Source organism: Myotis nattereri (genome assembly GCF_964212035.1).
Source record: "Myotis nattereri genome assembly, chromosome: 7".
Lineage (NCBI taxonomy): Eukaryota > Metazoa > Chordata > Mammalia > Chiroptera > Vespertilionidae > Myotis > Myotis nattereri.
In genome coordinates, this window is record NC_138082.1 from 55296666 (window position 1) to 55309882 (window position 13217).

The following is a 13217-nucleotide window of genomic DNA, read 5'->3' on the forward strand; positions in this document are numbered from 1 at the left end:
CTCCTCCGGCTCTCAGCGTGCTTTTCTTTTCTTCTAGTTGTAGAAATTACACTCAGCCAGCCTTCTGGTTGTTCTGGATGATGTTTGCTCTGACCTTCGCGGTATTTTTCAATTGTTGTGTGAGGCGAGAATTTCCCGGTGTTTATCTATGCTGCCATCTTAGTTTCTCCCGATTTCTTAACTTTTTAAAGGATCTGATTGGAAAATTAATTTCTTTCTGATTCTAAGAATTATTTTCCTATAAAATTTGATTTTATAAGTAAGTACACACAAGTTAAATATTTTATCATTTGTGTTGCTTTTATAAGAATAACCAAAAAAATGTTTACTGAATTCCTTAGAGATAACATTTTATCCTGGCTCAATAATAATATAAAACCATGTATATATGGTTATTTTTTGTTCCTTAAATCATGACATTTGCATTAAACAACTTCAGTGAAAACAACCAAAAAGGCCAGATATCATAAAGCCCTGGAATATTTGCAAATGAGGAATTCTAAAACACAAGGCCAGAAAAGACTTTAAAAGGTCGTCTGCTCTATTACTGTAAAGGTAGAGGTTTTGCAATCCTTTTAGTGTTTGGAGCCACGTAGAGTGGTAAAGATTATAAAACAGTGATGGCAAACCTATGACACGCGTGTCAGAGGTGACACGCGAACTCATTTTTTTGGTTGATTTTTCTTTGTTAAATGACATTTAAATATATAAAATAAATATCAAAAATATAAGTCTTTGTTTTACTATGGTTGCAAAGATCAAAAAATTTCTATGTGTGACACGGCACCAGAGTTAAGTTGGGGTTTTTCAGAATGCTGACACGCCGAGCTCAAAAGGTTCACCATCACTGTTATAAAATGTTCTCTTGTTTCTTTACCAGTTGCATAACAGACACTCAAGAGATTGCATGCTGTTATCCAGAGTTAATTTCTTAGAATATATGGCTTAAAAAAAGATCTGTTTGCTGAATTTCTTTATTAACAATGCCATCTTCTAAACTAAACTGAGAAAACTAGAATCCTGTTTTGATTTGAAGGTTCTAGGATTTAATGTATGAGAATTATATGCAACTACTTTTAAAAAATATGCTTGCCAATTAAAAAAGCGGAAGGTTTCTATTGTTTTAAGCAATGATCAATGGAGATAAAAATAGCAAACCAGAGTGGACTAAATAAATCTACAACCGGCAAGGGACAAAAGCAAAATGTTGTCATGAATAACGATACTAACGTCCAAGTTCACAGACAATGTTATTTCTCTCCATTATCTGATAGATGTCATGGTACAAGCTAATGGAAGAACCAGCAATGTCCCTTGGGTTCTTAGAACCGGCAGAGTGAATGGTGTCCTGGCCACAGCTTCCATGGTGCAGTGCCTTGCTGGCTTCCTAGCATACCAGTTTCCCACAGCTTCCATGGTGCAGTGCCTTGCTGGCTTCCTAGCATAGCAGTTTCAGGCACTGGGCATGTTAATGGCGTGACTCAATATTTAGCTTCACCCTCCTTCCTTTTGAAGCACCTTTACAAAAGGTTCTGCCCACTGCGATCTGGTTACAAAAGAACGTTTCTAATTTCAAATGTGTGCTGGTACCTGCAGAAGAAATTTACTAAAGCGTGATGAAAATCCATGTGTTCGGCCAAGATGAGGATCATGGACAACTAAGACCTCTAACTGCTAGGGGCGTTCATCAGGCAGTTTAAAATGTTACTCCTTTGTGTCATTTCCCTTGCTCCCCTATTTCCTTTGAGACTCCTCAGTTCTTAAATGGCCCCATTGCTTTTGCTTCCCTGTGCAAGTTAAGGATGCATGGTCAGGAAAAAACGCAAAATTGGATGAAAAAGTCTAATTTGCTTTCTTGTTAGGTTTCCTGGGTAATTTCATCCGGCCTTTCCTTTCCCGCTGACTCAGCAAGTCTGTCCAAAAATCAGCCCTGTTTGAAATGTTTCTTCAGAACGTTATATGTACTGAAAATAAACTTTTCAAGATAGCTTCCAACTTCGCTTAAAATTTCAATGCTGGTTAAATTTTAACACATCTTTCTTTTAGGCAGTCATGTGAAAACATATAGACAAGTTTCCTAGATTCTGCTTCTGATTCATTTGGGTTGGGTAGGGAGCTTTGCCACCAATCAATGAACACTAACTCATTCAGCTGTTTGGAGGAAATGCTGCTGGCTGCACTTCCTTGGGTTCATTTCTAGGGTTTTAAATTTATCTTCAGTGAATTTGCATATCTGAACACATTTGAATAAGTCAAGGACTCCACGTACCTGTGAAAAACTGATTTGGGAGACATAAAATTGCTACTCCAATCTCTGTCTCGTTCTCACCAGGCAAGTGTGCAGAGTGGGAGCATGTGAGCTCTGCTGGCAGATGCTCACTCAGAAAAGCATAATATCCTTCCTTCTCCCCTCTGGCCACCCCTCATCTCACGCACATTATGGGTTGGGGTGTGCTGCATGGAGTGTGATTGCAAAGTAAGGCACATATTGTACCAAAAAAAATGTATTATTGCTGGCTTCATGGCTTTACCACCTATACTTCGAAACTGGAGCTAAACTCTAGTCCTTGAAAGAAAGAATGAAGCCCTGTCTGTAAGAGTCAAATTCTCCTCATGCATGTATTTCTGAGAATTACACTGACATTTTGCATTTATGAATGATGTCCAGGGTCTTTGGGTATTTTTCTGCTCCGTGTTCTAAAGAATTCATGACAAATGTTTATTCTGGTGCCATTCTGTGCACCTTATGATGTTTTAATGGCATTTTTAATTGCCCAGAAACTTACATTATATAACCATTTCCTTTCCCCCTTTTTAAGGTTTGAACAGGCTTTTATTACCAGTCTGATCAGTAGTGTGGTAAAAACAAAAGACAGTTATTTTTGGATAGCTCTCCAAGACCAGAATGACACAGGAGAATATACCTGGAAGACAGCAGGGCAGATGTCTGAGCCGGTGCGGTACACACACTGGAATGCCCATCAGCCTCGTGAGTAGAGGGGACTGCGACACCACTGTTCCCTCCTGTTTCCTTTGCTCCAAATTATTCCTAGCCTTTGATCCACCTCCTGTGATTCTTCCTTAATGTTTTCTTAATGCATAAATCAACCAAAACAATTACCACAGTTCCTCAGGGGGTGACATATGGCCGGTCATTTTTAAAAGTCTAATCCATATGAGTCATTTGACGTGTTCAAGGTGTAATTCATTGCTCAAGGCCGAATGTGCCTTTATTAGCAGAAGTCCAATTTCTCCCTTAAATTCTGTCCAATAATCCCAGGGGCTTAGTTGAGAATAGTTCCTGATACTTCACAGTGAATAGGCACCGTAAATGCCCACATGTGGGCACCTTTCATCAGTTCACAATCACTGCCCTGTGACTTGCTGAAGAAGCTTGACCCATTACTTAGGTAACATTCTTGCTAGTCCATCTCCTCTGTGGACTCTGTGGTATCTTAGCAGGATTCCAGAGTCGCAGCTCTATCAGTTCACTCAGGTGTGCTCAGCTCTGGATCCCAAAGCACGAAACTGCCAGGTTAGCCAGTTCCAGAGAAGCTAATGGCTTTAGCCACAACCTACACCTGAACTAGCCCCTGTGGAATAAGCCTAAAGCCATTGTAGTAAGCTTAAGTTACCAACCTAGGCTCAACTCCTCTTTCTATTAGTGTGAATTCTTATTTGAGTGACTCGGTCCCTTTCTAGCTTATGGATCTGAATCAAGGCTGTTCCAATAGACATAGGCAGTAGGTTATCTCTAGATTTGTATTTGGAGGAAATGGGTTAGCGACTTCAGGTTCTTCCCTGAGGAAAGAGAAATACTGTTATAATAATAACTATGATATCAAATATTAGTCAAAGGGCTAAATATACTAAAGATGGAGATTATCAGAATGGATCAAAAAAATACACAACTATATGTTGTCTACAAGAAACCCATTTTAAATATAAAGGCACATATATTAGAAGTAAAAGGGTAAAGAAATGCTAACATTAATCAAAAGAGGCAGAAATAGCTGTGTTAATTTCAGACAGAACAGATTTCAGAACAAGGAAATTTTTCAGTGATAAAAGGGACATTACATAATGATAAAAGAGTCGGTACTCTAAGACAAAACGATCTTTAATGTGTTTCCACCTAACAACCGAGTGACAAAATACAGGAGGGAAAACTGATAGAACTGCAAGGAGAAATAGATAAATCTATTATTATAGTCAGAGACTTTAACACTCCTCTACGAGAATGGACAGATCCAGCAGGCAGAAAATCAGTAAGGATCAAGTTGAACTCAACAGCACCATCAATCAACTAGATGTAATTGACATCTATAGATTATAACATACAGCAATAGCAGATTACACATTCTCCTCAAACTCACATGGAACATTCACCAAGACATACCACATTTGGGCCATAAAACACACCTTTCCAACTTTAAAAAGAATAGAAATCATACACTTTTTGCTCTCAGACCACAGTGGAATTAAAGTAGACATCAATAGCAGAAAGATAGCTGGAAAATCTCCAAATACTTGGAGATGAAATCATACACTTCTAAATAACACATGGGTCAAAAAAACAAATTTTAAGAGAAATTTTAAAATATTTTAAACTAAGTGAAAATGAAAATACAATTTATTAAAATTTGTGAGGTGCAGAGAAAAAAGTGTATAGAGCAGTGATTCTCAACCTTCCTAATGCCGCAACCCTTTAATACAGTTCCTCATGTTGTGGTGACCCCCAATTTCATTGTTACAAATTGAACATAATTAAAGCATAGTGATTAATCACAAAAACAATATGTAATTATATGTGTGTTTTCCGATGTGTTTTCCAAAGGGGTCGCGACCCACAGGTTGAGAACCACTGGTGTAGAGGGAAATTTAGCATTGAATGCATATATTAGAAAAGAAAAATCAAAGCAATAATCTAAACTTTCACTTTAGGAAACTAGAAAAAAGAAGAACAAATTAAATGCAAAGTATTCAGGAAAAAAGAATTACAGCTTAATCAATGGCATTGAAACTAGAAAATCAGTAAAATCAAAAGCTGATTCTTTGAAAATATTAATGAAATTGAGAAGCCCCTAATCAGGCTCACTAAATAAGAAGAGAGAAGACACAAATATTATAAATAAAAGAGGGGACATCACTACAGATTCCATGGACATTAAAAAGGTAATAAGAAATATTATATACAACTTAGACCTTATACCCTATACAGAAATTAACTCAAAATGGATTATAGACCTAAATACAACATGCAAAGCTATAACACTTCCAGAGGAAAGCAAATTAAAAAAAACCTAGATGACCTTGGGTATACAAAGACTTTTTAGATACAACAACAAAGTCACAATGCATGAAATAAATAATTGATGAGCTGGACTTCATTAAAACTAAAAATTTCTGTTTGATACAAATAATATCAAGAAAATGAGAATACAAGCCACACACTGGGAGAAAGTATTTGCTGAAACCACATTTGATAAAAGACTTATCCAAAATATAGAAAGAAATCTTAAAACTCAACAAGAAAATAAAGAACCCAATTTAAAAATGGACAAAAGGCCTAAGTTAAAGTAGATATATAGATAGCAAGTAAGCATATGAAAATGTTTAACATATGTCATTAGGAAATTGCTAATCAAAACAATGATATATCACTGCACACCTATTAGAAGGACCAAGATCCAAAACACTGACCACACAAAATGCTGATGAGGATGTGGAGCAACAGGACTATCTCACACATTGCTGGTGGGAATGCAAAATGATTCAGCCACTTTCCTTTTATTTTTGCATATGTTTTATTTTTTAAATTTATCTTTTTTGTTTAAAGTATTATAGATGTCCCTCTTTTTCCCGGGTAACCCCCTCCACCCCTCCACCCACACCCACGCCTTCACCAAACTATTGCCTGTGCCCGTGGGTTATGCATATATGCATATAAGTTCTTTGGTTAATCTCTTTCCCACCCCCCAACTCCTACCACTTCCCTCTGAGATTCCTTAGTCTGTTCCATGGTACAGCCACTTTTGAAGAGTTTGTCAGTTTCTTACAGAACTAAACATACTCTTACTATACGATCCAGCAATCATACTCCTTGCTATTGACCCAAATGAATTGGAAACAGGTTCACACTAAAAACAACACATGGATTGCCAAAACTGATAAGCAAGCAAGACATCCTTCAGTAGGTGAGTGGATAATTACACTGTGGTACATCCAGACAATGGCATGCTATTCAGTGCTAAAAAGAAATGAGCTATCAAGCAATGAAAAGAAATGAAGGAAACTTAAATGCATATTGCTAAGGGGAAAAAGCCAATCTGAAAAGGCTACATCCTGTGTGATTTCAACCATATGATATTCTGGAAAAGGCAAACCTATAGGACCACTAAAAGATGAGTGGTTGCCCGGGGTTAGTGGGAAGGGACAGATGGTGGGCATATGTCTTTATATTTCTGTTCAAACCCATAGAATGTTCAACACCAAGAGTGAACCCTGATTTCAACTATGGACTCTGGGTGATAATGGTGTGTCAATATAGGTTTATGGATTTTAACAGCTATACCATTGTGGTATGGGATGTCCATAGGGGGTGGTTTGTGTATGTGGGGGCAGGGGGCATAAATAAAGTTGTACTTGCCACTGTTTTCCTGTGAACTTAAAATACTCTCAAATATACAGCTTATTATTGTTTTATAAAATGGTACTTTTAAAAGATGTATGCCAGATGAAGTTAAGACAAGATTTTTTGAGTGTGTACGCATCAGTTTAGAGAATTTATATAGTAACTGGAGACTTTGCATAGCTCTAAACAAGAAACATCCCAGTTCGCTTAATAAACAGCCTTCTCATTCTACAGACCTATGAATGGTATTAAAATGCAGAGATTAATAAAGTTCCATGTCATACTTTTACTGAAGAAAAAAAAAAGCTCGGGTATCATTTCTAATATACTTTGGAATTTAAGAATGTCTATACCTGTCAAAATAAATTAATACATTTTGAGTAGACAAAATTCTTGGTTTTTAATGTTACCTTCCTTGGGGCATATTTGGATGTCTAAAAGCTGGAACTGAAGCAGAGCTCCTTGTCATTCATGAGTTTCTGCTATAATTTGAGTGGCACTACTTTTTTTCTCTTTTCCCTGAAGCAAAAATAATACCATGATGCTCAGTTTGGCAGCTCCTGCTGATTGACACTGAGTAAATTGTCTCTGAATAAGATGAAAATGTAAATCCTTTTTGGAAGAAAATAGCAATATAAGAGCCCCTGTGTTGCCTTTTTTCTTTTAAGTTGCAGCTCGCAGAAACACCATCCTAAATAATTTTTCCTTCCTGTCTCACACACACACACTCCTTAGCTTAGTCCCCATGTCAAAATCTTAATCCAGCCCAGACTTACTATATAAATTGACCCCTGAGTAGGAAGCCTGCAGCCTTTCTATAAACTCAACCAAGATTCTCTCCTATGTCAGAGTATCAAAATAGTCGATCTGTAGTGGAATCACAGTTGTGCCACTTTTTTAACTTTATGCCATGTTCTCCATGTAGTATAATGACCCACCATATACCCATCACCCGGTGTCATCAACTCTCAACTCATGGTCCATCTTGTTTCACCTATATCCCCACCCACTCCCCCACTTCCCATGTTGTTTCATAGCAAATCTCGGGGATTATATTGTTTCATCCATAAATATTTTAGTATTATCTCTAAAAGATAAAGACTCTTTTTAAAAAAATGAATATAATACAATTATCATACCTAAAAGTAATTAACTACAATTCATAACAAATCTTCCATGTTCAAATTTCTAAAGGACCCATAAATATTATATAATGTATTTTACAGTTTGTTTGAATTGGGATTCTGGAAACTTCCACACATTGCAATTGGTTGATAAGTCTCCTAAAATCCCATTTAATTTCTAGGTTTCCCTCTTCCTTGGCCCTGCCTCTTACTTTTGTATTTATTGATGCCATTGATCCATGAAGGGTTTTTTCATTGGTAGCTGGGGGAGGGAATACAGTTTTACAAAGGTGTCATTTCTTTCAATCAATATTTTTGTTACTTTGTGACACAGTTTTCACAAGAAAGACAGAATAAATGCTTAATTCCTTCCCTTTACTAGTTTTTTAAATGATTATTTGTTTATAAGCATCCTGCAACAGTGACTAGTTTTTTCATTGATTTCTGAGAGGGTGGGAAAGGGAGAGTGATAGAAACATCAATGATGAGCGAGAATCATTGATCGGTTGTCTCCTGCATGCCCCACACTCGGGATTGAGCCCAAAACCCAGGCATGTGCCCTTGACCATTATCATACCCAGGACCCTTCAGTCCACAGGCCGATGCTCTATCCATTGAGCAAAACCATCTAGAGTAGTGACCAGTTTTTTAAGCATTACCATGAAGTAAGGGTTTTAAGTATGTTTGATATGTTTTAATCCACTGCAATTGTTATATTTTTTTAATGAAAATGAAAATCTCAAGCACTACCTCCTGAGTCCTTTTAATATAACATTGGTAGTCTTCATGCTATCTTGCTATCTGGTCTGAGAAGATGTAGATTGCTGATCTGGATCTAGAAACATCCATTTCATCGAGGAACCCTGGTTCATCTTAATGGGAAATGGTATTATTTCAGTATCACAATCCACCCATAGGAGTGCTCACTGCTTGTTGGTTTGTGATGAAATAATTCTCAAGTTCAAACTGATATTTTCAACTTGAATTCAGGACTACAAGGGTTTTTGATTAACCTGTTTTATGTATGCATTCCTTTTCTTTCATGCCAAAATTCCATGTTCTCAAAGCACTAGGAAATTCTGAGGTTTTTATTAAAAAAAACAACAGCAACAAAGAGACACTGTGGTAGTTGGTATTTTGAGAGAAGTAACTATTCAGAAAACAGTTTTGAGCCTTATTAACTAGTGCCATTAATTAAAGGGAAAATGACAAATAGGGCCTTTCTCATTTAGGGCGATGCTAATGCATTGAAACTAAAATGGACTTTGGACTTTGATTGAAGATTCAATGTAAATGGAGGCTGCTCAATAGTGAAAGAAAACAAATAAGTCCACACTAGCTAGGACATTCAAAAATGCTTTCCCAAGTTACATAGAGTTTCATAGATGTCTGTACATCTATGTAACCCTTTGAAATCACTTTTTTGCATCCATCCCAAACCCAGCTCTGTGACAACGGCTTTGTGTTTCTAGATCTAGATGCCGCTGCAGAACAGGCATATTTCATGCACGTGGAATAACGCCAGGGCACATTTACCCCAACTGTCCCAAGTCAGGGGAAATCTGCCAGTGACCAGGAAAATGGGTCCCAGTAAAGGAAGGCTGATCTGTTTTCTTGCTCAGAGAGAGGAGTAGTAAAAAGCATGCCCAATCAGCCGATTGATAGGCCAATCCACTATAAGGGTCCTCAGAAGTCTGAAACAACTACCACATAAGTGACAACAAGCTCAATCTGAGAACCCTTTGGTGCGTTATATAATTACTAGAGGCCTGGTGTATGAATTCGTGCACCAGTGGAGTCCCTTGGCCTGGACTGTGGGATTAGGCCGAAACCGGCTCTCCAACATCTCCCAAAGGATCCCGGATTGCGAGAGGACACAGGCCAGGCTAAGGGGACCCCCCAGTGCATAATCAGGGCCGGGGAGGGAAGGAGGAGGTTGGCCAGCCTGGGAGGGACCGTGGGAGGACTCCAGGGTGTGTCCAGCTCATCTTGCTCAGTCCTGATCAGCTGGACCCCAGCAGCAAGCTAACCTACTGGTCAGAGCATCTGCCCCCTGGTGGTCAGTGCACGTCATGGTGAGCAGTTGAGTAGCCTTAGCATATCATTAGCATATTATGCTTTGATTGGTTGAATGGCCAACTGGATGACCAGATACTTAGCATATTAGGCTTTTATTATATAAGATATGAGTAACTGTCATACAAGGTAAAGATGTGGTCATAGATATTCAGGTAAATTCTGTTGCCACACAAAGAAGAGAACATGGCCAGGGGCATGAGAGGGAACTCCATGGAAATGGAGGCACATTATCTGAGGGGAAGATTCAGTCCTTCATTCAACAACTACTTATTGAATTCCCGCCTACGCTGTACATTAACATCGTCTCATAGTAGATTCAAATAAATCTGCTTTGAAATTCTAGAACAAGTTCTCATTAACTATGTAGACTTAGGCAAGTTAATAAGCCTCTGTGCCTCCGGTTTTCCATTTGCAAACTGCCTCAGAGAGTTTTTGAAGTTCAACTGAGAACGGACCATATAAAATGTCTAGCACAGTATCAGGCAGATAGACAGAATGCCTTCCCTGTCCCAGAGGCTTCACTTTTTTCCATGTCGAATCTCAGAGAGAAGACAGGGGTGGATGGGTGAGTGGGAAGAGATCAACCAAAGAACTTGTATGCATATATGCATAACCCATGGACACAGACAATAGGGTGGTGGAGGCCTGGGGCAGTGGGGGTGGGGGAGGCCTTGAGCTATAAGGGGTCAATGGGAGACAAAAGGGGGCATATGTAACACTTTTAACAATAAAAAATTTAAAAAACAAAGATAGATGATAGATAGATGGAGAAGGCCCAGCTACAGTTCCCTCCTGGTTCTGAGGTATTTGGCCAGAGAGGAGGAACGCGGAGCCTTTCCCAGCTCAGTTCATCTTACATGGTGAGAGAGCTTTGTCAAATGGAAGAGACTGGAATGGTGAACTGGAATTTCTTAAAAGACTGGAAGATTTTCCATTCATGTTTGAGGAAGGGAGTGGGGGAGGAGGGCTTGAGGGAGGGTAAGACAGATTAGGAGAATGAGTTTAAATGTGAGCTTCGCCACTTTGGAATAGGGTGATAGTTTTTCTTCTCCAAAGGGAGAAGCAAACGAGTTGTTGAATTTCAGAACAATTTCTCTGGGAGAAAAACCACCTCTTCTCTTTCCCACACCCTACCCTTATTTTTTGGCGTTGCAAGCATCCCCACAATATGTGATTATAAATTCGGTTTATACCTGCCTTAGCCCAGTCTCCCTTTATTACACCACTTTACTGCTTCTTTGGGGCTGAGATTCTAAAATTTGGGTCAAATGTTCCATTAAGTTAACCGCTTTAGAATAGCAGTAACACTCCTGAAGCACTACGCATCTTCATAGCCATTCACAGACATCTCTTCTCCACTAATGAAGATGAGTTGAGTATCCATAGTATCCAAACCCAAAGCTATTTAATCACTGTCTGATGGGGGAAAGTAAGGCAAAATGCAAGGCCAACAAAACAGTACATTACATTTTAAACTTGCTGATTCAAGCTTTATAAAAATTCTTTGAACCTGCAGGCAGAACTCATGCCACAAAATTCCAGCTTTTTATGGAAAACAGCCAAAATAAGAACCTCTAAGCAACATCTTAGGGGTGGGTGTAGCCCTTGATATTTTGGGGGTGCCTTTTAAAACATCGTTTCATTTCATTTTCATTCAAACCCACGAGAAGAAAAGAGATGATTATCCCCATATTCTAGATAAGCTTTTTTGTTTTGTGATGAATATAACCTGTTTAAGTTTTGAGTTACTAAATGTTTGTGCTGGGACTAGACCCCCTAGACCTACAGCTCCAAGTCAAAGGCTGCTGGGAAAGGAAGGATAGAGGAAACAGGTGGGAGTGTATGGGTCCCTTCCTCTTTCACCAGGGCAGCCCTATGAGTGTAAGACTTTGAGCTTCCGTGTGGATTCCACAGTTCAGTTTTATCAGAATTTCATCATACAGAGCATGCAGCATCTCCTTTATTGCTCATGACCCTGCTAGATTTTGAGCTGCATTTTGAAACTGCGTTCAGCAGTACTGCAAAGCTGCACACACGGGAGGTTGTGGTTATATGCTATAACCTCTCCTCTTTGTCTGGCCCCCAACATGCCATCTTTAACAGAAACTAGCTGTTCTAGTCAATGGAACCCACTAATGGCCTTCCTATGGACCAACTTTCTCTTGACTTGCTTTTATTCTGTGTGAGTCATACTAATTATGTTTCCTTGTTTAAGACGCGTCATTTTCACCTTTGCAGGTCTGTTTGATATGTCAGTGTGCACACACACAGGACTGTGAGCTTCTTGCAGATGGGTGCTGCCTTGTTACTGTTCTACCCAGCGTGCACCCAGGATTGTTGAAGACACAAGCAGCTGTTCTTTAGCTCCCTTATTCTTTCTCCAGCTTACACTCCCCCGTTCCTTCAGGAGAAGTTCTTTGTGCAGCTTGTCTTTTTTCTTCTCTCGCTCTTCCTTTTTCCCTCTCTTGAGTCTTTCTGTCAGCATAAAACAACCAAAGGTAATTCCCCTGTATCTAAAAAAATGAAACCACTCCTTCTGAAGGGAAATTAAGCAAGACAAATATTTAGTACTGAGTGACTACATTTTTTAAAAGCTCCTTTAGGTCCAGAGTCATCACAAGTCTTCAGATGCCTCATCTATAATCAGTTGCTTTTTTTATATAAGCACTCCTTAAAAATTCTTTTCTCTTTCTCATCCTTCAAAGCTCAGCTCAGACGTTACTTTCTGCAAATTCTTTACTGATACTCCGAGGCAGATTCCACCATCCTTCTGAAGTGTCCCACGGAAATCTGGATACACGGTTGTTCCTATAGCACTTCCCACATTATGTTGCCTGCAATTAAGCGCTTATGAGTCCGTGCCTCACACTAAATTAAGAATTGGGTTTTGTTTGTTTTGTGTTGTGTTATCCTTCTGCCTCTCACAGCTCACATACAGCCTCGCCTGGTATATATTTGTAGATGCACCATTTTCTTGTTGTGGAATGTTGATTTAATTAATTAGATGATCACTCTGGATTTAAAAACAAAAGCTCACTCTTTCTCTGTTTTTATTTTGTTTTTGGAATGGGATTATCTTCTACGATACACTGAAATTCGAAGTGTACTTTTTGGCTTATGAGTTATGTGGATTTGATGATAACTTTGAGGATCTTAACTTAGAAATTATTTCTATGGGGGAAAATGTTTTATTTTTCAAGATGTTCAACAAACATACAGATAATAATAAAATGCAGTTTTGTCCATAACTAGAAGGCCTTTTCCTTTTCCTGAAGTCTGCCCCTACTCCTGCCCCCAGAGTTTCATCCTGCTTTAGAATTTATCTCATTCTCTCTACTCTACCATGGTTTACAGTTTGGTTTTCTGTTGTGTCCCTTGCA

At 38.7% G+C, this 13217-nt stretch overlaps 1 protein-coding gene across 2 annotated transcripts in view; it reads left to right on the forward strand.

Moving 5' to 3' along the window:
• Positions 1-13217, forward strand: part of PLA2R1 (phospholipase A2 receptor 1) — a gene marked incomplete at its 5' end in the record, with an annotated part of 107767 nt that overhangs the window by 55680 nt on the left and 38870 nt on the right. For both annotated transcript variants that reach the window (XM_081095897.1, XM_081095896.1), the window contains one exon: positions 2820-2989. In XM_081095897.1, coding sequence (XP_080952023.1) covers positions 2820-2989 — 170 coding nt within the window. The remainder of the gene's footprint in view (positions 1-2819; positions 2990-13217) is intronic.